The sequence below is a fragment of the Urocampus carinirostris genome, chromosome 15 (genome assembly GCF_059441175.1).
Source record: "Urocampus carinirostris isolate Australia breed hairy pipefish chromosome 15, RoL_Ucar_1.0, whole genome shotgun sequence".
NCBI lineage: Eukaryota > Metazoa > Chordata > Actinopteri > Syngnathiformes > Syngnathidae > Urocampus > Urocampus carinirostris.
This window is the reverse complement of record NC_142363.1, coordinates 35,164,157-35,191,801: the sequence shown is the minus strand read 5'-3', so window position 1 is coordinate 35,191,801 and position 27,645 is coordinate 35,164,157. Positions and strand designations below refer to the sequence as shown.

The 27,645-nt window shown below is 40.5% G+C and overlaps 1 protein-coding gene and 1 pseudogene across 2 annotated transcripts; one reads left to right on the top strand and one right to left on the bottom strand.

Moving 5' to 3' along the window:
- The first annotated feature begins 407 nt into the window (after window positions 1-407).
- LOC148352228 (U2 spliceosomal RNA) lies at window positions 408-580 on the top strand (annotated as a pseudogene).
- A 1,278-nt stretch (window positions 581-1,858) lies between these two features.
- On the bottom strand, window positions 1,859-27,230 carry LOC148352227 (protein LBH-like). Of its 2 annotated transcripts, XM_088354756.1 has the most exons (4): window positions 26,995-27,230; window positions 18,874-18,977; window positions 14,284-14,380; window positions 1,859-4,090 (listed from the first exon to the last, which is right to left on the bottom strand). In XM_088354756.1, the coding sequence occupies exons 3-4, from the start codon at window positions 14,359-14,361 to the stop codon at window positions 3,899-3,901; spliced, it is 270 nt and encodes an 89-aa protein (XP_088210882.1). In that variant the 5' UTR covers window positions 14,362-14,380; window positions 18,874-18,977; window positions 26,995-27,230; the 3' UTR covers window positions 1,859-3,898. The 2 variants fall into 2 exon arrangements, with proteins under 2 accessions (XP_088210882.1, XP_088210881.1); XM_088354755.1 differs by lacking the exon at window positions 18,874-18,977.
- Between the last annotated feature and the right edge of the window lie 415 nt (window positions 27,231-27,645).

Here is a 27,645-nt window from a genome sequence, read left to right as displayed (position 1 = left end):
GCAAAATACTTGCTTTCCAGTTCCGAGTAGCTTAGTCTCAGAACCTCAATTGGTGAAACACATAAATGTGACGTTAGCTTGTGGTTAACTACTTCCTAGAACGACAACTTTGTACAATCAACGGACATTTTAATGTGCTTCCTTTTTCCTGAAAGCTTAACGGCCTTCTGGGCTAATAATATCTCACCAGGTGATCCAGTGTCCTCCAGAGATGCTAGCTTACAATCGCTAACTTAGTCACTTCCTTTACACCATTTCAACAATTCCTTTGAAATGCCCACAGGTTTTCATTGTTGTGACGAGAAAATTCATGCAACCCAAACTTTGTAGCCGCATGTTAGATATCAATATCTGTGATCCTTAGCTAGCTGCTAACAGCTAAAATTCTTACTACAGTATAAGCTAGGACCTTATCTTTACCGTTTGGTAAGGCTGTGAAGCTAGGACCTTATCTTTACCTTATGATGTCACAAAGCTATGATCTTTGATTTTTGCAACTCGGAGATGGCATAGGAGCTTGCTCTGTCCACTCCACGCAACGGCCCGGTATTGCAGTACCTCCGGGAACGGTGCATTCGCAATGATCGCGGCAAGGCTTTAGGGCTAGGACCTTAGCTTGGCCTTTTGGCTGAGAGTAAGTGTCCCGGCTCCTAGGCTTTGTAGCGTATTATGAACTGACCGATAATGGATAATGATTTATGAACAAGCTAAATAACCCTTAAAACCCCTAAACCCCCCCCCCATTTTACAATAGAAATTTGAGTATTACACCCAACTCGAGATTTACTAATAAGCTACATGGTCATTAGCCTCAAGTGACAAGCTAATTACCAATAGCTCGGTTACTTTTTGGCTAGACAATGAAACAGTGGAAAATGCCTTGTTGCTTTATTTAAACCAGGGATGTCAAACTCATTTTAACTCGGGGGCCACACGATAGAACAAACATTCTGTCGGGGGCTGGACTAGTAGATTAAAGAGAAAGAAAAAGCGATAAATAATTAAGAGAGAGAGAGAGAGAGAAAAGTCGAGAGAGAGAAGTCGAGAGAGAGAGAGAGAGAGAGAGAGAGAGAGAGAAGTCGAGAGAGAGAGAGAGAGAGAGAGAGAGAAGTCGAGAGAGAGAGAGAGAAAAGTCGAGAGAGAGAGAGAGAAAAGTCGAGAGAGAGAGAGAGAAAAGTCGAGAGAGAGGGAAAAGTCGAGAGGGAGAGAGAGAAAAGTCGAGAGGGAGGGAAAAGTCGAGAGGGAGGGAAAAGTCGAGAGAAGTCGAAAGAGAAAGAGGAAAGTCGAGAGAAAAGTCGAAAGAGAAAGAGAAAAGTCGAAAGAGAGAGAAAAGTCAAAAAAGAAAGAAAAGTCGAGAGAGAGAGAGAGAGAGAAGTCGATAGAAAAGTCGAGAAAGAAAGAAAAGTCGAGAGAGAGAGAGAGAAGTCGAGAGAAAAGTCGAAAGAGAAAGAGAAAAGTCGAGAAAGAAAGAGAAAAGTCGAGAGAGAGAGAGAGAAGTCGAGAGAAAAGTCGAAAGAGAAAGAGAAAAGTCGAGAGAAAAGTCGAGAGAGAGAGAGAGAGAGAGAAGTCGAGAAAAGTCGAAAGAGAGAAGTCGAGAAAGAGAGCGTGCGAGAGAGAGCACACGATGCGCGAGAAACAAATCCAAGTACAGCGTCTTTGTGAGAGGAACCTTGCTTTGGCAACATCAAGTTGACATATTTCAACCAGCAGCTTGTTTTTCTCTTGCGCTTCTCTGAGTTGTCTCGCGGGCCGGATTCAATCCCTTAGCGGGCCTGATCTGGCCTGTGATTTAAAAAAAATACCTAAACACTTTCTTTAATGTTTTTAAAACCACCTTTCATTCAGAACAACACACAACTGGATTATCAAATTCAAGTTTATTTACAACCTCTGTAACAGTCAGAGAAAGAAAAACAGTGATCTATATACGTCAAAAACCAACAAAGAAAAAAAGATGGCAGCTATTCTCCCTGAGCTTTACAAAAACAAAAAGGACAAAAACAACCTGCTCGGTTGGAGACAGGAGAACAAGACAATGTCCCGATAGCCCTAACACCACACACGTCATACATCTCCATGTGGATATAAATGGCGTTATTTTGTTGTGGTCGGTATGTGTCGAACGGCATAAATGTCGTAACTATTCAGAGACAAAAAATGATTTGCTCGGTGTGTGTGATTAACAAACCAATCAAACTACTTCCGACCGCTAGCAAAAAAGAGCATCCAGTTAGCATGTTAGCTTCCTTTCCTTTGCTCAGAACAAGGGAGTTGAAAACTACTAGCATGTAGATTTTTAACGATAGCATTCAGCATAACCGATCCGATCTTTGTTATCAGCTACAAAAATACAGCCGGCTAATTTTTCCTGCTACTTAGCTAGCATCGCTAGTAGCATGTCCCTACTAGTGTGCATAGATGAAGGAAGCGATTACGAGAAGACTGGATTCGATATACTAGTGCAGTTTTTTTGTCATTCTACTAGCTTGCGTAGATGTAGGCTAATAATATATATTTTGAGTGGGTGGTCCGAATTTTGAGATCCGATATGGATGCTAGCCCGCCCGTCGGAGAAATTTCAAGTGTCTTACTAGTATGAGTCAATAGAAAATGAACCGAACTAATAAAATCAGACTACGACGGTACAGAATTCCGAAAGATCGTAAAAACATCCAAATCCGATAATAAGTACTAGTGGTCTGTTCGAAAAATACTTCCTACTAGCGTGCTAAATGAAGGTGGCGATAGAAAATGTTAGTAGCAAGACCAATAAACAAGAGTACAGGATTCTGAATGCTAGCAAGAATTTCATTCTCAAATCCGATATCGATACTATGTATATAAAATTTAAATGAGAATATTTCGGGTACCGAATTTTTAAATATCGTACGAATCGGATATTAGCGTATTTTTCGGAAAATATTTCTGTAGTTCTACTAATATGTGTTGAAGAAGGCAGCAATAGAAAACAAATGCTAGTAGTTAGCAAGATCAGTCATTTCCAATCCAATATTGTAACGACTTAGCTCCTCGAAAAATATTTCAGATGTCCTACTAATTTGTGTTGACTCTTTTGGACTTGGAGGCCACATGGTTGAGGAGGGGAAGGACAAAAAAAAAAAAAAAAAAAAAAAAAAAAAAAAAAAAAAATCACGGGAGCCTGACTAGTAGATTAGAAAGAAAAGAGGGACAGAGAGAGAAAGACAAAGGAGAACAAAAAGGACGTAGAAAGACAGTGGTAAAGACAAAAAAAAAAGAGGAAAAGAAATGAGCGAGAAACAAGAGAAAAGAAGTGAGAAATTGAGTGAAAAAGACTACACAAAAGAAAAGGAAAATGTATAGCTCCAGTGACTCTGCAGGTGAAGTTTGGCTCTGTCAATAAAGTGGAATTTTTTTTAACTAAACTTATTTTTCTCTTGTGCTTCACTGGGTTAAAACCCTCAATGGGCCTGATTTGGCCCGCAGGCCGCATGTTTGCCGTAGATGAAAGCATCAATAGAAATTTTATGAGTAGGACAGTATTAACAGAGTACCGGCGCAAAGTTCGGGAAAATTGTACTCTTAACACTTGCACTCCATCCTCTCGAGTGGGACATTAACCATCGTACTCAAACTTTGCACAAAGCTAACACCTACATGCTACTAGTTTTACACAAGAATCAGTTCTCACCTCCCAAATAAAAAAAAAAAAGTGACATCTGATAGCCACAAGGAAGAAAAAGTCGTGGCGCAAAGACCAATACTTAACACCAATCCAGAAAGTGAGCGCTAGGTTGTTAGCTTAAGCGCTAGTTCGTTTTTTGGGCCCGACCAGTCTCCAAGTGTGTGAAGGACGTCCCACAGAGCGGTAGAGGGACAAAAGACGTATTGCTTGGTTTAAGGTGGAGCGCCACGGCGACTAGCGCTGAGAGTTAGCCGTAGCGTGGCCGTTTTGGACGCCGCCGTGGTTGTTGTCGTCGACCAGGTATTCTTCGGGAGGCCATCGCAGTTCGCCGCTTTCCACCTCGCCGTCGGTGGGTTCCACCACGATGGAGGGGAGGCGGTCTTTCAGCTTGCAGCAGCGCTCAAAGTCCGACGGGTCGGGGAAAATCTGCCCAAAAATGGACAATATTTCATCAGTCCATCATTCAGTTCCATATTATTCAAATAAAATTTTAATGTAATTATAGCATTAAACAATTTGGCTCACCACACAAAACATTTTCTTCCCTCCAAAGTAAAATGATATTCAGGGTTAGTACACTTTCCATTGACAAATTCATGCACTTAAGGCCATTTTTTTTTTAAATTTCCAGTACCTTCAGAGAAATCCATTACTATTCAAAATACATTTTTGTTGTTTGCTCTGATGACTAAAATAAAGTCCCTATCTTGCTGCTAGCACATACTCTGCTATTTTGAGATGCCCCTATCTTTGTGTCAATGGACCGCTATGAACAGACATTAATTCTTCCATTCTGCTTTAACAATCCACGCACAGCTTCGATACGTCACACTTGTTTAGAAACACAGAAAATGGTATAAGTGTTGGGTAATGAGAGAGTCATTTACAGAAACTAAAAAAAAAGTACTGTACGTATAAAAAGCAGAAAAATGAGCCACATTTGGACTCATTTTAACGATTGCCAACTGCCTCGGTCACCTGTTGTGAGTCCGTCGTTTAATCCATAGAAGTGTTTTTGTAATAATGTGTATATGGTGGAGAGGGACACCAGGGATGAGAGTGTCATGATTACTGATGTGAAGCACCTGTGCCCGCTCCTTTGGCGCCAACTGCCTCAGACTGATTGGCTCCCTGTCCCTGTTAAACCACACTCCTTTCCGTCACCTGTTGTCAGTCCGTCTGCAAACCTCAGTTTACTCTAGGCAAGCTTTTCGACCCCGACTCACTCCTGATTTTGCTCCCGTCCGTTTCCCGGCTTCAACCCGTTTTTTGATCTTGACCATGTCTACTCCCCTCTCGTGGCTTTCGACTTGTTGCTGATCCCGACCACGTTTTTTTTTGCTCTCCTGTCTCAGCTACTGACTCGTTTTTCCATTCCCGACACCGCCATCGCTCGTCACGGAAGTGCCACTTCCGTGTTCAGAGCGACATGCTTCCCAGGACCAGCAGATCATGTGTGTAATTCTTTCCTTTCTTCCCAAAAAAACAGAAAGGAAACGCAAGTGGGTCCTGTTTCCGTTCTGGTCTTGACAGAGTGCATTTGATCTATCAATTTTAGTGCTGTTCTTTTGCTTTACTTTTGCACGTTTTTCAGAGGATCCGTGTTTAAATGCATTTAAATCATTTATTTATATCAGTGACACGTTCATACTTTTAATTCATGGTTTTGTATTTTCGGACTTAAATCTGTCCAGTTTGAAAAAAGATTTTTCAGGGATCCCTGCAAAACATAAAATGACTAATTACTAAAGAATTCTGCGAATATTTTTTTATTGATACTATATCATAAAAAACTAAAAGAAATCTCAGGAGTAGGTTGGGAGCCGAGAGTGATCTGAGCCAGTTCTAAATAGAGCCGTCCTCTTGAGTGCAACCAGTAGTGGTGACACTTCACATAACGTCATAATACACATCATAGATTTCTTTATTGAGCCAAACTGCCAAGAAACATGGCAATAGCAAAAAAGTTTAAGCATTTTTAATCACTTTATCGAAAATCCAAGAATTTTCCTGACCTTGAAAACGGAACAATAAAATTCAAGCATTTAAGGATTTCAAGCACCTGTACAAACGCTGGATATTTTCGTCCATTTAAAATATTCAAATGAATGTATAAAATCTTTACAAATGGAAATGCAAAACAAAGAACATTTTTAGATTTTAATCCAATTATTTCATCCAACAAAATATCGAGCGAGCCAGAGAAAAAAAAGCTGACGTTAACAACTTTAGCGGCTAGAAGGAATAAAATGCTAATAAAATGTTTTAAGACTTAACCCTGTAGAACATCGTAAGCTTTATTTACACATAGCAGCTGACAATGACAGCTAGTGGTGAGCTAAAGCTTACATCAAAGTAGCTAACAGGAGTGGCTAGAGAAGGAAAGGGTAAAAAGTGCCTGAAGAAAAGCGGCCAAGTGACTAGAGAAGGGAACAGTGGGAAAAAGGCTGAGTCACAGGACTTTACCACATTCTCGTGCAGAATCCAACAATTGTGGCAAGTCATAGCCGAGTGGGTAACATGAGTGCCTAGAGAAGGAAACTATGGATAAAAATGGAGTTTGTCCAAATCAGAGAACAAGGCTGTGAAATGCGAATAACACTGAAAGACGGAGCAAGCTTTATTGACACCGAGAAGCCAACGATAAGTGACTGATGTGAGCGGCTAGAGAAGAAAACGGAGAAAAAAAAACACCAGATGCCTGAATCAGGAAAATCTTCTGTGAGTGGTGAACGACACTGCAAGAGCGGTTTACAATAACAGCCGCGGCTAATATGAAACTCCGGAAAATAGTGTTTTTGCTTATTACTGAATCAATACTCTTACTCACCACTAGGAGCCGCTATCCTACACACAGGGGCTTTAAAACTATGTCTAAGAGGCTAAACATAATTACCTTTAACTACGACACCCACTTCACAAAATGGCAGCTCATCCCTCCAGCAGCGAGCACACATAACATGTTAATCTCGAGCATTTAGCGGGCCAACGGCCACAGAGATTACAATAATCCATTCCCGACCAATCAAAATCCAGTGTCCAATATTCCAAACCGGAGTCAAAAAAACGTGAAAATGTTTGTCTTAAGGCCCGGACGTCCCAGATGATTTGAGATTTGTCAACCTATAGTACGTTCTCAGGAACCGACGCATAAACCCACGGGGACCCCGAAAAAAATGAAAAGCGGCAGGTCCGAAAACAGCGTTTTTGTTTGCGCGAATATTTTTAGCCTGGCATATTTCAGCGAGACGGAGGTTGGCGGGTCGGCGTCTGGGCAACGTGCCGAGTGGAAAGTGAGCGAGAGACGAGCGGGACGAGCGAGACGAGGGGATGCAGCTGTGGCCGAGCTTGCAGGAATTTCCGGTCCATGCATGAGAAGAGCTACCGTTTGTCTTGCAGGTATGTTAGGTTTTAAATATTAAAATGTATCGTTTACCAAATTGATCGAATAGTCAATGTTCCCTGTAATTTTCCTTACGGGTCTGAGCGTTCACACAAAGTCGGTGAGCAACGCTTGAAACAACAGTGAGCAACAGCAATCCCAAGTGTGGCAACTAAATCATGATCAAACATGTCCAAAATTTGACATCCAGTTACATTTTGCTGAGTTTCCGGCGATGCAAAATGATTTTTCTCTTTTGAATGAATTGACTCATGTACGATTGCAAAGGTTGTACGGCCTACAAACGTCGTTTGTTTTTACAACAATTCTTTCACAAGATATCCATTTCTTTTTATTTCCCGATATATTTTGTCGCATAATACTAACATTTTGGGGGGCTTATTGAGTCGGTTGTAAGATACAGAACTTTACTTAATCACATTTTTCAGTGGAAGTACAATGTTGGCAACAAGATTCACTTGATATCATTGGAAATTATTTGAATGCAAGACAAACTTTCTTTTTTCTGTTTTTTTTTAAATTCCTTTAAAAAAAAATCTCATTGTGTTTATTTTTTCCGAGCTGTTCCTTTTTTCTTTTTGTTCTCTATTTTTTTCCTACATTTCTTTCTTTTCTTTTTTCTGGCTTTTTTTTCTAAATTTTTCCTTCTTTTTTTCTCTTCATTTGTTTTTTTTTTTTCTCAGCTTTTCACTACTTTTTCCTTTTGGTATTTTTTTCTTTTTTGTCCTATTCCCCCCTTCCTTTAAGTCATTTTGTGCATCATTTTACATAATATTTAGTCATGTTGGGATTAAAGAAGCAAAAACAACCCGAAAGAGCCGGTTCCTTTTAGTGAGCCGAGCCGAAGAAGCCAATTCTCGACAAACTCTACTAACTTTACTCGACTTCAAAATACCGCATTTAGAACAAAGTGTCAGTGGAACCCGTGTATTTTGACCTCCATGCACTGTAACTTTGACTTAAGTTGCTTCTTAATTAGTCATTTTGAGCCCTCATTTTTGTGCGCTGGCTAGATTTTCTTGTGCACTGAGAATGTGCGCGCAGCTTAGAGGGAACACTGCTAACAATGCGCGCTCGTTTCTTGATGGAAAAGGGCAGATTTAATTTCATTAAAAATTGAACTAAGTGAACTCCATCGAATACGACCGAATTAGTGTCATTGGAGTCTCTGGCGGGCCTTCTCTCTCAAATCCTCTAGCTTCTCCTCTCGGCCCACGTCTTTCCGCAAGATGGTGTGCCGGCTCCTCCCATGGGCGTGCCAATGAAGCCCAACGTGAGCCCCACCACCTCGCCTCGATGTCTTTAACACTTAAAACAGCACCGAGCGTTTCTCAAGATAATGCCTGCCGTCCTCAGTCATCGGGGCCTTTCTGCGTCGTCAGATGTGCTGACTGTCTTAGCCTCACGTCCCGTTCCCGCCATTCCTGTAAACAATATTTCCTACCAGGGTGCCCTGAACTTACACTGCTCATTGAACTTAAGCCTACTCGAGGAAAATTTTCATTGCACTCAATAAATGTAACTTGTATTCAATCGTATAAGATCCTTTATAGTCAAATCCTTGAGGCATAACGAGAGGTGGGGACAGGAGGGCAATAACTACTACTAGAGGTAAACAGATTATCCGCACAGAATTTTGGGAACTTATTCAACAGGCTGATTATTTAGGCTCAGATACAGCACAGCCTCTCCTTCCCTCTGTCTCGGACGATACCCACTCCGAACCTTCTGATTAGATAAGAGACCAGAGGCAGGAAGAATGACGTTAGAGCGAAGTAGACAGTTGCAGCTCGCTTAATTTACGAGTCCCAACATGCTTGTGAATCAAGACAGCTGATGATATGGATTTTAAAAGGTTAGTGGTAGAAAAGTGTGTGAATAATAGATGCCGTAAAAAAATGTCCGTAACTTGTTTTAGGAAAGCAGGTTCAAGTGGAGACTGAAAAATTAGCTCTTATCGTAACATTAATTTTTCATTTAAACCTGTGTTGCGTGAAAGAACGTAAAAAGCACGCTAAAGTGGAAGACTGAGTGATTAGCTGTTACCATAACATTAGTTTGAATCACTAGCTCCATTGAAATTTCGATGCACTTTATTTTAAGTTCATCTAAGTCATGTTGGTTGTATAGATATGTTTATTAATCGTTTAAAATAAATAGATAAAGTCTTGAAGTTTTTATGTACCTTTATAGGAGTGACTGCTAATCCCAATTTCCTAGTTTAGTTTTGGGTTCAAGTGAAAGATTAGTCATGTTGAAATTATAATTTACTGTAAAAAGTTTCAGGGAGCTCCAAGTTTTTACGTTCTGTATTTTGATGACCATAGGACGTGTTAAATGGCAGTCTCTGTAGCTGGTTCCATTTCTGGATTTAAAAATTACACAGGGCGCACCGCATGATTGGGTGCGAACACCCTCTGCTGAAGCAACCTTACAACAACAGACAAGTATACAAGTGTGTGCATTTAAAAATCCAATGTATATAATTATGTTTTGGTTGTCGATTGCGTTTTTCAGATTCCTCCACTTGCGAACCATCGATTCATTCATCTTTATTTCTCTGTTTTTTTCTGCGTAGCGTAGAAATCAACACACCATGGCGGACGAAAACACAGCAAGCATTCAATGGAGGGAAAGTGAGCTTACGGATTTAATTTTAGGGGGGTGGGCGAACTGTTCAGCCTGCAGTAGAGCAATTACTTTTAAATTGCTGGATATGCTACGGCGTTAGCATCCATGACTACTTCCGCAAACAACGGTTGCATGTCCTCTTCTGTGGGACACTTCAAACAGGAGATATTTAAAGGGATACCCAAATTCTAAAACATACAAATTGGGAGAAAATAGAACTTTTTTGCATAATATCTACAAGTCATTGGAATTTTCCCGTTAATTTCCGAGAGTCCATTTTTAGGTCTCGTCTTTGAAGCAAAACAATGAAGAGATGTAATTTTCAGCAAAGGGTAATATAGCATTCCGTCCCGATGGGCGAGTCTGTGTGCGGAACCTAGACAGGAAGTAGTCTTCCTGTGGATCAGCCCACGTCCTCAAGCCCTTAAAGACCCAGGTCACGCTATTCCCTCGGTTTCAGCACCTGGTGCGAATTGTGACGGCGGCCGTTTGACGGGATGAGCCGCCTTAAAGTGACAGCGAGACAAAGATGCTGCAAGACGCTTGTCAACAACACCTGATAAGCGACCGCGTCCGAATCAGCTGCAGTCTTCCACTAAGATGCAACGTCTCTGTGAACCATTTTGTAACAATGATTTTTTTCATTGCTTCATTTTTATTGGTTTTTACTAAAGGGGGGGGGGGTTCCACTATTTTTAACGCTTCTAAGTAGGGATGCATGACAACTTTTTTCCAACAGAGGCCATTAAAATCCTGCGTCAAGAGATGGATACTTTTCTCTTTTTACAATGAACATACTAGTCAAGTCGTTCATTTGTGATGCCCTTAATCACAAAGAGTCTCAAAGGGCTGCACAGACCACAGATTATTTCAAACTACAGATTTATGACAGTATCCCCTGATCTAAAACCGACATGAGGGCAAGAGAAAACTACAAAACCTCAAGTCAAGTCATGTTTATTTGGGACGCTCTTAATCACAAAGAGTCTCAAAGGACTGCAGAGACCACAGATTATTGCAAACTACAGACTTGACAGTATCCCCAGATCTAACACCGACATGAGGGCAAGGGAAAACTCAAAAACCTCAACTCCCGTTTATTTGTGACGCCCTTAATCACAAAGAGTCTCAAAGGGCTGCACAGACTACAGTTTATTGCAAACCATAGACTATTATGACACCATCCCCTGATCTAAAACCTACAAGAGGGCAAGGAAAAACCTAAAGTCAAGTCAGGTTTATTTGTGACGTCCTTAATCACAAGGACTCTCAAAGGGCTGCACAGACAACAGATTATTGAAAACCACAGACTGTTATACCATCCCCTGATCTAAAACCTACATGAGGGCAAATAGTGAAATATGACAAATGCAATTAGTTTGAATATTTTCATTTACAATTATAAAGCTCCAGAAACAAGTCTTTGAAAAGTAGTGTTGGAAAGAATGGAGACCTTATCAATTGATTGATCAATACTAGCTTTGTGTGTCAATAACACTGATATTTTTTCCCGCAGGTCAAAAGCGGTGCGTTACGTTGAATGAAGCAGTTTTCAGCTTTTCATAGAGTTGTTTACATCACGGGTTTTCAGATCATGTCAAAATAGCGATTACCATACAGTTAGATAGCAATTACGATCATAGTATGTCCTAATGTGCAGAAAGAAAAGGCGAATGAGGGCTGAGTCACAAGCAACTCATGTGGATTGTGAACTAAACGGCTCTGAAGTGAAACAAAAGGAGCTGGGTTCCCACCTATCAACAGCCAGTTCCCTACGAGAAGCCTTTTTTCCTTTGTGATTGGTCGATATGCATTTTTGGGGGAACTGTGTGGTTGACTTACAATTTGTTGAGCATCAAGGTTCAAATATGTTTATTTTTCCTTCCTTTTCGTGGTAATGCGTTTACATAAAAATGTAAAATTTATTTTCTCACTGTATTTTCATTTTTGCCTTTTTCTCCGTTGAAGTCATTCAGTGCATAATAAATGGTAAGATATGAACAAAAACAGCCAAAAGAGCCGTTTGGGACTTGAAAACCGGCTATTCAACTGACTCAAAAACTGCTGTTGGCAATTGATACGATCTCAAAACAAGTTATGGAGAAGTACGTGACACGACCAAGTTGTGCTACTATTTATACTAAAAATCAAAATATAAAAAGGAACATGAATTCATTCTTCCTTTTTAACTGTGTGAGTGTAACAGAGTTGAAATATGATTGTTTTGAGTTTTTTTGAATTCTCACAAAATCTGTTTTTGTTGCATTACTGTTAAAACTGGTACCGCATTCATTTATTAAGCCATGGGCGTGTAGTTGTCGTTTGGCACTTTATGGGCTTCTGCGCTTGCCGTACCTTCAGCTATATCACCTCATGCTGAAGATGTATGCAGTCATGCACAGACGCCCTGACTTATTTGTATTGTTTATTGAATGCAGGCAATAAACAGAGTGACTGAACCCTTGTGTCGCGCATGATGGAGGGTTGTTACATGAAGAACAAATATTTGTAGCAGTATTAACTGCTCCAATGCCTCACGCACATTATGAAGAGGTAAAGTGGAGAAAACCAAATAATGTCATAAGAAAATCTTAATCTCAATAGGCGAGAGTGTGCTGTGTCAGGTTTTCGATGTAAATCTCTTGAATTTCTGTCTCAAGGTAATTAGCTTGTTTTTATATTACTAAATATAAAAACAATGTTTCTCATACACACACACACACATAAAGTAACGTTTCAACAATGAGTGTAATTATATCTCTTGTACGTTCATCAATCTTGTATTCTTTTATTTTGAAGTCATGTTCTTGTGTGTACTGAGTTCTCTGACGCAAAATAAACCACTCGCTCTCTCTGTTTGGACTTCATCCATCATCATTTAGAATTAAACTATATACATGTATTTTATCTGTGCAAATATAGCCACCAAATAGTCTTAATATTGTCTATCTCTGACAGCTGGGAATCAGATGGACTGAACCATAAGGCAGTTGAGTATTTCTGACGCTGTGGGGATTACCTCATGTGCAGTCCCTTCCTAACCTTTCTTCATTTTCCTCATGTTGAGGTTTTTGAGTTTTCCCTTGCCCTCATGCAAGTGTTGGATCAGGTGATAGTGTGAACTTTGCAAAAGTCTGGTCTGTTCAGCCCTTTGAGACTCCTTGTGATGAAGGGCCAAACAAATAAACATGACTTGACATTCATTGTTTCACTTTTTTTAATCTAGCTGTTTTGTTTTTTGTCATATTCAAGTCTATTCCGTCCTGTCCTTTATTAAGAAAATGTTTTAAAAATGCTATAATTCTTGGGGGGTCTTAAGTTGAATTTTGGGGGTTTGAACACTCCGCAAAACGGGATGTTTACAGTATTTTCCACACTATAAGGCGCACCTAAAAGTCTTTATTTTTTTCAAAAGCTCACCGTGCGCCTTATAATACAGTGCGCCTTATATATGGCTCAATGGTGTGTCGCAAAGTCTTGCAACTAATGCAACAGCCGCAGACTAGATTTTCCCCCGAACGTGAAGTAGTCTGAGGTGTATGATGGGATTTATATACCGGCGTTTTATTGGCTAACCAATGTGTCAATCATCATTTGAATCGATCACTATTGGCTAAAGTTATTCAGAGGTAAAGGGGGCGGATCCTTTTTAATCATTTACAGGCTCGGATAGGCTAAAGGGGCAAAACAAACCCTGCAATTGGCCGAAAAAGATGAATGTGAATAGCAAGTTTGGTTGGTTGTCTACGGCATAGAGAAAGCATGTTTTATGAAAAATGATCTGCATTTATATAGCGCTTTTCAAGTCAATGACTTCCCAAAGCGCTTTACAATGTGCTCCACAGGCGCCAACCTGCTTATTGGGGGTATTAGGGGTTCAGTGTCTTACCCAAGGACACTTCGACATGTAACACGGACGAGCCGGGATTCGAACTGGGATTCCTTGATCCCAAGACGAGCACTTTACCTCCTGAGCTACTGCCGCCCCTTACTATTCTGTATTTGTAAATATTTTATTCTCCTGGATTTACTACACTCACGGACATAAGAGGACCATGGTTGCACATTATTATTGAACACAACGACTCCGGTGAGCTACTCCGGCTATATATTTTCCCAGTATCTTGTTTCAGAGTGATGGGTCTTTTTTTAAATTAAACTCAATTCCAATTGTTTATTGTCATATGCACAGTAAAGTTGCGAGCGAAAAAGAAAATAGAAACTAAGGAATTGTTGGCATTTCTTGAATCCCAAGACTTTAACCTTCCGAATGATATTTGAAACGATGCATTTGATTGACATCGTACGGACACCGCATCCGCACGTGTTCTCGACACGTATTTGCTTCTTTGCAAGCTTTGGGAATGTTAAGGGGGTAAAAAGTTGGACTGAACTATCTGACTGTTTTGTCGACATTCCCATTGTAGCGCCTTATAATCCGGTGCGCCTTATATATGGAATATATAGGACCAAAAACTATTTTTTGGGGGGTGCGCCCTATAGTGCGGAAAATACGGTACACCCATGTTCCTACTCCCAAGTCCATTTTCTATTTTAGTATGCTTTTGTGGACTGGAAAACATACCTGGAAAGGAAGTCTGTCCTTGCTGGGACTGAGCCTCATATCGTCCATGGGGGTGCTGTTGACCATCACCTCGGTCATATCTCACACAAACGATAAACTGAAGAGGAAAAACAAAAAAATGTTGTCGTTATAGGTCACGGGCCCCGGCCAAGAACTGAAAGTGAAAACATGGAATGTTTGCGGTTAAAAGTTGCTGACATCTGACCGAACAAAGAACCCGACGCACTCTCGTTCCATCGAAGCACGAACAAAGTTTCCGACTCGCGCAAAATCGCCTACGAGTCCGTTTGCTCGTTGAGACCTTTTGACTTTGATGCTTTCGTGGCCATTTTATGACAAAATTGGGGGCGGCGAGGTTCGCTCGCCGTCTCCGGGCCTTCTCACGCAGTCTATTTAAAGCTCGAGTGTACTTTGGGTGGCGGAGAACTGACAAGATGCTGGATGGGAGCAGACTCAATGGAGATTTAGCTTGACCCACTTAAAAAAAAAAAAAAAAAAGTAACTTATTAGAATTTGATAGGATTTCTATAAAAGTAGTGCCAAAACCTAATCATGGCTCCTCCCTACCTCTTGATAATGTTTGTGAGGCATCAAAGCAGACACTACTCAGTGAAGGATTTTATACATTTGACTATAAAGTATTTCAGTTCCAGACGGAGTCAAAACACATGTTGGCCTGGGTGCCACCAGGCTGTACTCGCCCTAGACACACCACAGGAAATGGTGCTCCTATGACCTGAGTGGATAAGGCAAAACCCAAATAAGAAGTACAAGCTGAGGTTTTTGACTTCTTCCTTGCCCACATGTAGGTTTTGGATCAGGGGATGGTGTCATGAGTCATTCCTAAGACTTAAAAAGTGGTCGGCGGCGCCCTCTGTTGGCTGCGGCTGCATCGGCTCGCTACAACGGGTCAGGTGCAATCGACATTTCGTTCTGTGTACATTGTTACACAGAATGACAATACAAGGAAATTATTATTATTATAATAGTCTGGTTGCAATAATCTGTGGTCTGGGCAGCCATTGGAGACTGTGATTAAGGGCTAAACAAATAAACATGACTTGAGGTTGAGTTTTCCCTCGCACTCGTGTAGGTTTTAGATCAGGGGATGGTGTCATAATAGTCTGTGGTTTGCAATGATCTGGTCTGTGCAGCTCTTTGAGATACCTTATGATTTAAGGGCATCACAAATAAACATGACTTGACGCTTTTGAGTTTTCCCTTGCCCTCGTGTAGGTTTTAGATCAGGGGATTGTCATAATAGTCTGTACAGCCCTTTGAGACTCCTTGTGATTAAGGGCTATACAAATATACGTGACTTGACAAGCACAACTTGGGCACCGGAGACCTAAATATCGCATGCAGTTTAAAAGAAAAAGGTTCTAAGCATTTATGTGAGGAAGCTATTCTCTTTATTATTGAAATATTATGTAAGCATTTACCTTATTTCTATTTTGACTTTCTAGAAAAAAAAAAAAAGCACAACTTGGTTGTTTCTCTGCTCCATCATTGCATGTTAGGTGCGAGGCACCAGAGAGCTTCTGAATATAGTATGCACCAAATACATAAAATTATTAATCATGTGGTCCGATTGACTGTTATGGTAATAGCTAATCAGTCAGCCTTCTACTTTACTGTGCTTTTTATGCTCTCTTGATCACAAACACACTTGATTGAACAATTAATGTTATAAAAGCTAATGTATCAGTCTCCATCTAAATCTGCTTCCTCAAAAAAGTTAACTACACTTTTAACCCGCTCTCCTAATCTCACCAACTTTTAAAAATCCCAATACAAACAGCGGTCTTGAATCACGGGCATGTCTGGACAGGTTGGTAGGCATCTGCTCTAACAATACTGTTGTTACTTTAGTGGCTCTGCCCCTGGTTGTGTATCCAAGGGTGTGGGGAGACAGGAGGATGACAGAGGGGGGAGAGTCTCTGCTGCATCCGAGCCTGAATAATCAGCCCGTTGATTAAATAAAAACGCAAAATTGTAATTAAATTACCGGTCTCTAAAACCAGGATTTTATCAGTATTTTAACAAGTTATCGTGTCGCCACATGACTCAGAAAAAATGCACCATTATGTAAACGTTATTTAGAGAAATGTTCACGCGTGTCAGCTGGAGGACATTTTGCTTAAAATACATTTAATGGCAGAACGGACGAAAGCCCAACTGTGAAACATGGGTTACATCACAAAACATCTCTCCTCAGGAATGCGGCGTCTGGCTTTTGTCGAACACGCCGACCCGGCGGTCCTCTTCAACGAGAGATCGGATGACGGAGCTTTTACACAAAAGCTTTTGCGCGAGTTTAAACAAAGGAGAATTTTTTTATAGAAATTGACATTGTTTTGCACAAATACAGGACTTGAATTAAAATAATTCAAAATCAGTTTAGGTTTTGCACAGGATGCGATTGTTTAGTTTGGTACAATAAAACGTTAATAGTTTAAAATTTTGAGAGATTGAAAGACTTGGAAACAAAAAATGTGAACAACAAGTAAGAATATTAAAACAGAAGTTCTACAAGAAGTGCCACAATTGACTTTTCTGGTTAATTTTCTTTACGCTCTCACAGTCCTAAATGCTTCACAAGAATTAGAACATCACGTTTTAAAAGACAGACTACAGATTTGAGGTTGAGCTGTTATCCAGCGGGCGTATTATGGCTACAGGTATCGGTCTCTGCATTTTTATTTAATCAACGGGCTGATTATTCAGGCTCAGATGCAGCAGAGACTCTCCCCCCTCTGTCATCCTCCTGTCTCCTCACACCCTTGGATACACAACCAGGGGCAGAGCCACCAAAGTGGCAACAATATTGTTAGAGCAGATGCCTGCCAACCTGTCCAGACATGCCTGTGATTCACGACCGCTGTTTGTATTGGGATTTTTAAAAGTTGGTGAGATTAGGAGAGCGGGTTAAATGTAGTTAACTTTTTTGAGGAAGCAGATTTAGATGGAGACCGATACATTAGCTCTTATAACATTGTTCAATCAAGTGTGTTTGTGATCGAGAGAGCATAAAAAAGACGCTAAAGTGGAAGGCAGACTGATTAGCTATTATCATAACAGTTGGTCAATCAGGCGCTAAAACAGGAACAAGCCCAATTTTATTCCCACATCAACTGCTATTTAAGGTCAACAAAAACAATGCCAGAAAACATCCATAAATTATTCATTCAGAAAGAGGAAAATTCTAACTAATGGGGCTGTAGTAAATTCATAATCCCAAAGGTGAGAACCACCAGGAAAAGTATGTGTGTGTCTGTATGTGGAGTAAAACTTTGGAACAATTTACAAGACGAGATCAAACAATGTCCAACTATTCACTTGTTCAAATTTAATTAGTCATTTTAGTCGTTTTGAAATTGTATTTTACTGTAAATGTTTTCAGAGCATTATTTGAGTTTTATTTTTTTGCATTATCAAAAATGATGCCAATTTTAAGCCTTTTAAACCTCAAATGAATATTGGCTCCCTCTTAGTACTAATAACCAGTATCATCCCCAAAAAACCCAAATTGGTCGATTTTTCCTCATCATTCAATGTGTATTACAAAAAAATAACTAAAAAACTATCAGGAATTGCCTTTTCCTCAGACTTAAACCCAATCGAGACCTTCCATCCTTTTCTATTGAATTGCAAAATTCCATGTTGCCACTTGGACAGGGATTCACGTACATGGTATATATTCTAGCCGCTAATGTGTACATCTGAGAAAAATATACTACTTATTGTTATCAAGTGGTATTTTCTTTACCAAAACATGTGTGACCTTAAGTATTGGAGCAATTGTATAATATTTTTCCTATAGAATTTGCTTCATTGTCAGGGTTTAGATTGAAGGATTTTTTAATTTTATTTACTTGACTAGAAGGGATTTAATATAATACAAATTACATTTGATGCAGTAGAGAGATTCACCGACTTTTTCTTCAAGGTACATTAGAAGGTTAGGCTGTCTGGAATGCATCAGACGACATTGGAGAACAGAATTCCTGTGATTGCTGATGCGGGAATTAGGCCTGGTTTTGATAAACGCTTGGCATTGCTTTGAGCGGATAAGCTTTCTTGTTGTGAGTCCTTCAGACATGGCGGTGTCTTTCGGTGAGGAGGTGGCGACTAGGTGGAAGCCACGTGAGGAGATGCCCAGAGGAGGAGTCAGCACGCCCCATGGGGGGTGGCCGACGCCCCGACGTGTCAAAAAGACGGAGAGAGACGGGGGATCAGATCGGAGAACGAAAAGATGGGAGTAAGTCGCTACGAAGCCTAGTTAGACTAATTCGACAATAATTCGGAAAAATTCAATGGAATTCACTTAATTTAAGAAAAATAAATCTGCCCCCGTGTGGAAAAGCCTGTCTCTTGTCAATACGTTTACCTAAAATTAAGAAAATGAGCATGCATTGTTAGGAGAATAAAGTTTGTGTCCGGTTAATGGAGTCCGATAACTAATCTGAACAATTTGGTAAACGCTACATTTGTAAATATACTTTTTTCCCCTAACAAAGTCAAGAGTATTTCAATCAATCTCTTTAAAAAGTTACGCAATCGTCGTTCGAGCGGTACAGTACAACAAACCGATAATGGGGACAGTTCTTCAGGATGGATGTCCTTTTATCCGCAAGTAGAAGGAAGAGAGGAAAGAGGAGGAGGGATGCTGGCAGAAATGTGACAGTGACGACCTGAGAAGAGGGAAGAAAGATAAACACCCGGGCCTTGCCAGTCATATTTCCACGCTGGGATTTTATAAACATCCTGCTTGGCTAAGAATAACAGAACATTGGGCTAATAAAACATAACGGGGGCACCGAGAGGAAGCGCTCGCATGTAAGGACCAATCGGAATGGGAATGTCAGGTGTTTTTTTTCCCCAATTTTACAAACAACCAATAAACGATTCTATGAGCTCCAGTATTTCTCGTAAAATCCAGTCCTGCCGCCAATGCACCAACATAGTAAAACCACAAAACGCCCATAAAGAGGCTCAAGGAATGAATCAACGACTTTAACAAAACTCTTAAAGGGACAGTGTGTAATTAGTCACCATTAAAAGTCGTCGTAAATTAGAAGGGATCCGAGTGTGGGCATTCGAACACACGATTGAAGCCTGAAGGATACCACTTGACATAATTGGGAAGCCACTTCATATTTTTTACGATAAATTTCTAACAGCGACAGGAAAAGCTGATGTTAACAACCAGAGCGGCTGAAGAGAACCAATTTCTGGAGTTGGTCATAACTGGTGAGAGTGGCTAACTTCAGCGGCGAGCAGAAGAATCAACTAAAAAGCCCAGTAAAAGAGCAAGGGCAAGATTAATTTACACATGGCAGCTGGCCATAACTTGCAGCTTAGAGACCAACATGAGTGGCTAGAGAAGGAAACCGTGCTCAAAAAGAGGACAACAAGCACCAGACTCTCAGAACTGGGTGCCATTCACTTGCATGAACAGCTAAAAATAATGGCGAGCCATCGGTTGCAACCATGTGGCAAACATGAGCGGCTAGAGAAGGAGACCATGGAAAAAGTGAGAGACGTCGAACTCATGGGTCTCTGCAACCATCACATTTAGAGCTCAGCTCTGGAACAAGAAGGACAACTAAGGCAGAAGCAAGCTTTACACAGAGCAGGAAACGAAACAAAATATTGCATCTTAAAAATAAAAAATAACTAAGAAATTTGCCAATGTGGAGTATATTTTTCTTTTGTTTGGAGATTGTCATCTTAAAAATAGATAATTAACAATAACAAAACTGTCTTTTTGAGCAGATTTTAGATTTAGCTCATATTAGAAAACACTACCATGATCGGTCAGAGTGATCAGTGGTTTTCTTCGGTTCCGGGATGAAAATGGTGAAAGTAAGAAAGGGACTATTTCAAATAAAGTCCAAATGGCAACCCCAAAAAGATGAAAATACAAGTTTATTCAAGTGGATCATAGAATTTCACATACTTACAAGTTCAACAAAACGACTGGCAATTTTTTCAGCCAGTAGATGGCGTCACCAAGTAAAATATTTTGAAGTTACATACACCACCATCAGTGTTCCCTCTAAGCTGCGCGCGTGCGCAATTGGGCACTGCTCGCACATTCTCAGCGCCCAAGAAAATCTAGCCGGCGCACAAAAGTGAGGGCTCAAAATAACTTATTAAGACACGACTTAAGTCAAAGTTACAGTGCATGAAGGTCAAAATACACGGGTTCCCCCGACGTTGTGTCCTAAATGCGGTATTTTGAAGTCGAGTCGAAGTAGAACCAAGTGGAGTAAAGTTAGTAGAGTTGGTCGAGAACCGGCTTCTTCGGCTCGGCTCACTAAAAGGAACCGGCTCTTTCGGGTCCTAGATGGCTCTTCAGGTTGTTTTTGCTTCTTTCATCCCAACATGACCAAATATTATGTAAAATTATGCACAAAATGACTTAAAGTAAGGGGGGAATAGAACAAATAAGAAAAAAATACCAAAATGAAAAAGTAGTGAAAAGCTGAGAAAAAAAAGAAACAAAAGGAAGAGGAAAAATTTAGAAAAAAAGCCAGAAAAAAAAAAAGAAAAGAAATGTAGGAAAAAGGTAAACAGAACAAAAAGAAAAAGTAACAGCTCGGAAAAAATAAACACAATGAGATTTTTAAAGGTATTTTCAAAAAAGTAGAAAATACAGAAAAAGTTTGTGTTGCATTCAAATAATTTTTGATATCAAGTGAATCTTGTTGCCAACATTGTACTTCCACTCAAAAATGTGATTAAGTACAGTTCTGTATCTTGCAACCGACTCAATAAGCCCCCAAAAATGTTAGTATTATGCCACAAAATATATCAGGAAATAAAAAGAAATGGATGTCTTGTGAAAGAATTGTCAGAACAAACGACTTTTGTAGGCCATCGTCCATGAGTCAAGTCATTCAAAAGAGAAAAATTATTTTGCATTGCCGGAAACTCAGCAAAATGTCAAGTTTTGGACATGTTTGATAATGATTTAGTTGCCACACTTGGGATTGCTGTTGCTCACTGTTGTTTCAAGCGCTTCTTACAGACTTTGTGTGAACGCTCAGACCCGTGGAAAATTACAGGCAACATTGGACCACCATTAACAAACAAGTTTCTAAGATAATATATATATATATTTATTTTTTTCCAAAAGTATTACTTCACCACTAGGAGTCGCTATAACAGTCACATTAAGAGCCCCCAGAATTACTAACAGTTAAAGTTTTAAGTACACATGGCGAAGCTGCCATTAGCCAATATGCCGCACACAAGACCGAGTACTCCTCCGAGAGGATATTGTGAACCTTAGAAAAATGAAGAAAACGGAATTTACATTCCATTCTTTACGAGTTCCGCGCGAGACTGGACACCGTGTCCCGTGGTGGAGCCTGCAGACGGACTTTGAAGTAAGCAAGCTGTAAATGGATTACAGAAAAAAAGACAATATATACACCAGAGAAGACACCGGAGCGGCGGTTGGAAGCTCTCAGCCGTGACGCGGCACGTCCGCACTCAACCCGAGTGACCCCGACGCAGGTCAGGAAAAGAAAAAAAATCCGACATCTCGACTTAGGTAGGATGTAGAGCGCACGTGCTAAGAATAAAACGACTAGACTGTCGGGAGGTAAGGATTACGCAAGGAGGTGACCGACTAGAAAGCCTGAAGATTGAGAGTGTAAAGGATTTTATACAATTGACTACAAAGTACATGCATTCAGTTCAATGCAATAAAGATATTCACTGACTGTCTTTTAATTGAAGGTACCGTATTTTCCGCACTATAAGGCACACCTAAAAGCCTTTATTTTTTTCAAAAGCTGACCATGCGCCTTATAATACAGTGCGCCTTATTTATGGATCAATATTAAGTCGCAAAGTCTTCCAACTAACTTGCAGCCGCCAACTCGATTCTCCCCCGAACGCCAAGTAGTCTGCGGTGTATGCTGGGATTTATTTACCGGCGTTTCATTGGCTAACCAATGTGTCAATCAACGTTTGAATCGATCACTATTGGCTAAAGTTATTCGGAGGTCAAGGGGCGGATCCTTTTTATCATTTACAGGCTAGCATTGGCTTAAACGGCAAAACAAAGCCTGCAATTGGCCAAAAAAGATGAATGTGTATAGCACGTGGCTGACGGCATACATAAAGCATTTTTTACTATACTGTATTTGTAAATATTTTATTCTCCTGGATTTACTACACTCACGGATATAAGAGGACCACGGCTGCACATTATTATGAACACAACGACTTCGGTGAGCTACTCCGGCTATATATCTAGTTTCATACTGAACTCGATGTTTCTGTGATAAGCGGTGCAGATAATGGATGGAATGGAGTGTCTATTTTTAAATTAAATTTAATTCCAAGTGTTCATTGTCATATGCACAGTAAAGTTGCGAGCGAAAAAGAATAGAAACTAAGGAATGGTTGGCATTTCTTGAATCCCAAGACTTGAACCTTCCAAATGATATTTGAAACGATGCATTTGAGTGACATCGTACGGACACCGCATCCGCACGTGTTCGACACGTATTTGCAAGCTTTGGGAATATTAAGGGGGTAATAAGTTGGACTGAACCATCCGTCTGTTTTGTCCACGTTCCCATTGTAGCGCCTTATAATCCGGTGCGTCTTCTGTATGTCAAAAATAGGACCAAAAACTATTTTTTTCGGGGTGCGCCCTATAACCCGGTGCGCCTTATAGTGCGGAAAATACGGTACATTATAAGGTCAGGCTGTGTGGAATGCAACAGACGTATTTCTGCTAACAGAATTCCTGTGAGTGCTGACGCAGAAGGCCAGACGCAGAAGGGCAGTCATCGGGGCGCCGCTGGTAAGCGAAGATTGTGGAGCCCCGCCGACACGCCCTCATGCAGGGAGAAGACCAATAAGAGAAAGCTAACAATAACTGAAGATGACACATAGCCAATGGGATGTCTTTGCTTTGTGAAATGTATAAATGATCCTGGGCAACTGGGAGCGCATAATTGCTGGATTTTTAAAAACATACAGGTGGGTCATTTTGACCAGAGTATAACAGGGGGGTTAAGTAGTCAAAAAAAAAAACTGGCACAGAAAATAGAGTACTTTTAAAACAAAAAAAATCATATTGAAATCGCAATAATGTTCTTAAAAAAATTAAAAAAAAAATCCTAAAATTGTCCAGCCTTAATATCTACCCTTGCCAGGTTGCGTGGCCGTAATCATTTGACCATCAAGATAACTAAATAATGTGCATCTGCCATCTTCTCCCTACTCTGCATCCAACTGCTACTCCAATGTACCAGCTCAAGTGACATGACACCAGGAGGTAAAAATATACTATTTTTTCCCCAAAATCATCCAGCCTTAATAACTACTCTCGCCGGGTTGCGTGGCCGTAACCATTTGACCATCAAGATAACTAAAAAATGTGCATCTGCCATCTTCTCCCTACTTTGCATCCAACTGCTACTCCACTGTACCAGCTCAAGTGACATGACATCAGGAAGTAAAAAAATACTATTTTTTCCCCAAAATCATCCAGCCTTAATATCTACCCTTGCCAGGTTGCGTGGCCATAACTATTGGACCATCAAGATAACCAAAAAGTGTGAATCTACCATCTTCTCCCTACTCTGCATCCAACTGCTACTCCACTGTACCAGCTCCAGTGACATGACACCAGGAGGTAAAAAAAAAATTGTATTCTTCCTCGTTTAAAATGGTATTTCATTACATGCACGTGTATTACATGCAAGTAGTACATGTGTATAAATTTATTCCAATGTTTTTATCTGGAGTAGCGAGGATTCCAAACGCATTAACTGATTAGCATAGCTTACTAATGCCACACTGTGCAGCAATTTTGCCTTGAAATCCCCACCTCAGAAGGGATTCATGTCGTAACCCGGGATCTTCTGTAATCCCATGAGCCTTTGGGGTTGTACCCAATATATTCTAGACGTGATCAAGTACAAAATTAGACTTCTATAATTGTTGTGTGGTTAGCTAATCAAAAGTGGAACAAATTTAGCCCACCCCTAAATTATTGGTGTCTTAAAGCTGTTTTGCTGGAGTGGAAAAGCAATCAAATGTGACTTTCCGGACAGGGTCGATAACCTGCCTAAATAAGAAAAAAAAAGAAAAAAAAACGAAGCTAGCGCATCCTCCTCAGAGACGGGAAGGAAGTTTAACACGATTTTAGAAAAACCACAACCAATTTATAGTTAAGTTCAGGCTGGCTGTAGCAAAGAGACTGCTACCCAAAAGCTTCGTCAAATAATTGATTATCAGTTCAATGCACCGTTGTTCCCTTTTATTAAATGGTCTGCATTTCAAGTCAATGAGGACCTCCCAAAGCGCTTTACAATGTGCTTCACACTTACCCATTCACACAAACAGGGAGTCGGCCTCCAAACGTTTTGAGGATAATCAAGATGCTAAATGGTATGTGGTCTGCATTTCCATAGCGCTTTCCAAGTCAATGAAGACCTCCCAAAGCGCTTTACAATGTGCTTCACACTTACCCATTCACACAAACAGGGAGTCGGCCTCCAAACGTTTTGAGGATAATCAAGATGCTAAATGGTATGTGGTCTGCATTTCCATAGCGCTTTCCAAGTCAATGAAGACCTCCCAAAGCGCTTTACAATGTGCTTCACACACACACCAATAGGGAGTCGGCCTCCAAACGTTTTGAGGATAATCAAGATGCTAAATGGTATGTGGTCTGCATTTCCATAGCGCTTTCCAAGTCAATGAAGACCTCCCAAAGCGCTTTACGAAGTGCTTCACACTTACTCATTCACACACACCAATAGCGGCCATGCAGCCAAGCAAGGGGGCTACATGCTTATTGGGGGCATTAGGGATTCAGTGTCTTACCCAAGGACACTTCGACATATAGCACAGAGGAGCCGGGAATCGAACCTGCGATCTCGATCCAAAGACGAGCGCTCTACCTCCTGGGCACCCGGTTATTGTTCCATAATTCTTGGGGGTATATCACCTGCAGTGCCTTACTTTAGCACAGTATTCATATGCTATGTGTTCCAATTCTTTCAGCGATGCTAAAGGTAGAAGAAAATAAGAATACCATGGAAACCGAGGTGGCAACTATCAAGAACTACGGAGATGCCCGTCTGCTATTGTTCAATGTCATAGAATTCTCTTCTGTTATTGTTTTGCGTGATAGCCTCATGAAAATGCAGATATGCCATCGTCTGAACTCCCTCCCATAATGCCTTTCGGTCCCTGTAGTCAGTTCAAAATCTTGTGCGCTTGGTTAATACTTTACGGGTCCGTGCTAATGACCTCTGCGATCCCCTCATAACCGATTCATGTCATGCTGGGGGGTCTTCAGAATAGAAAATCTGAAATGAAGGCGGTGGGACGGGTGCTCCCCCTTTTTGTGACTGCAGTGCACCTGCAGCTATTATACAACTCCGTTTCAGGTAGAGGAGGGGGACATTTGGTTGTTAGTGGATAGATACATGAACAAGGCATAGATGGAAAATGATAGAGGGATAGAATGAAGGACAGAAAAATAAAAAGGATAGATGTATAGAAAAGACTGACAAGGAACTAAGAACAGAGAGACAAAGAAGGATAGGACAAGGACAAACAGAAGGGTGGAAAGAATGATAGCCAAAATGACAGATAGATAGAAAGGAATAGAAGGATAGAATGATAGAGCCAAATCAATTTTTTTTAAAGCACTATAAAAAAAAATCCCTTATTTGACCACACCCAACAACAGCAAAAATTATAAAATACATACACTTTTGACAACACACGGACTAACCATGTAAGGAACTGGACCAGATAGTGAGATGGATAGCTGGAAAGAAGGAAATACAAAGAATGATAAAATGAAAGGCTAGACAAAACACATACAAGAGAAAAATAATAGAGATAGGTAGGAAATAAGATAGGATAGAGGGAATGAAAGAAAAAAGGCTAGAAAGAATGAAACAGAAAAGATGGAAAGCATAGAATGAGAAGAGCAAAACCGATGGATAAAAAAAGGATACATGGGAGGGAGGAAAGAAGGAGTGAAGAAAGAAAAAGGACAGAAGGATGTATGCAGATACAAAGAATGGAAAGAATATGAAAAGGGATAAAAAATGAAAGGATAGATCTGGCTATTCCTCTATTAAGGAGAGACAGAGACAGAGAGAGAGAGAAACAGAGACATAGAGACATAGAGAGCGAGAGCGAGACACAGAGAGCGAGAAAGAGAGAGAGCGAGAAAGAGAGAGAGCGAGAAAGAGAGAGAGCGAGAAAGAGAGAGAGCGAGAAAGAGAGAGAGCGAGAAAGAGAGAGAGCGAGAGACACAGAGAGCGAGAGACACAGAGAGCGAGAGACAGATAGTCTGATATAAGGTTAGAAAATAATATGATGACAGTATAGTGGTGGAAAGAAAGGACAAAAAGAAACGACAAGGATAAAAAGACGGGTAGAAAAGAAAGAATAAGAGATGGAAAGAACTGATAGAAGGTAAAGATGGCAAGAACGGTAGAGAAAGGATAGAAATGTACAAAGATCCATCCCTCCATTTCTAAACGCGTTTCATTTTGCCACTGACGGACGACTCCGAATATTTAACGGGATTTTAATATGGCCACTTTGATGTCACAAAAAAATGGATACCAATTCAGAATTTATTTTTTTAAAAACGCTTGGAGAAAAAATAAATAAAATAAAAAAATACAAATATTAAGAAATACTCACTTGAATGAGTCCGAAGAGACAATGACATCAACTCCAAGCGCACCTGCAGCCACTCGCCTGGATGATCTTCTTATAAACTTCACTTCCTGGTTCCAAAGAGCCACAAAGACCATAAAACAGGAACTGCAACAGAACCTGACCAGAACTTCAAGAGAACCAAAACTGGGTCCGGTTCCGTCTGCTCCCTTCTGGTTTTGAGCCACGCGTGGACGACGCCGTCAGATTCCTCAATGGCGAGGGACCCGCCCCTTTTTATCGACGCCGGCCAATTGGGGGAGGCGCCGGAGTCTGACGTCACATCACCTTCGTCATCTCTCATTTTGGAGATGCTGCGGCAGGATTTAGGGCGATTTGATTTTTTATTTTTCATTTTTTTTGTGCTACTTCATAAACAGTCCTGGCACGTCTAGAATGACACACAGCCATTCATAAATATAGCTTTTGAATCGCATCTGTGATGAAAAGAATAAAACAAGGTTTTCCTGCGTGACCTTCACAAAAACCTTGTCGCCCTCAATTTCGAAGTAAAACTGGTCTCTACTGTCCTCTAGCGGTTGTTTGACGTCATGACATATAGCACAAAACCGAAATGGACTAAATTTAAATACTGTACTTGTAATAATTTTCTAATCAAGTCAGGTCCATCCAGCC

Coding starts and splice junctions, on each gene's coding strand:
- LOC148352227 (XM_088354756.1), bottom strand. CDS start 14,361: ATGACCGAGGTGATGGTCAACAGCACCCCCATGGACGATATGAGGCTC. Junction 4,091..14,283: donor AGGACAGACTTCCTTTCCAG/GTATGTTTTCCA, acceptor ATTTTTGGGCAG/ATTTTCCCCGACCCGTCGGA.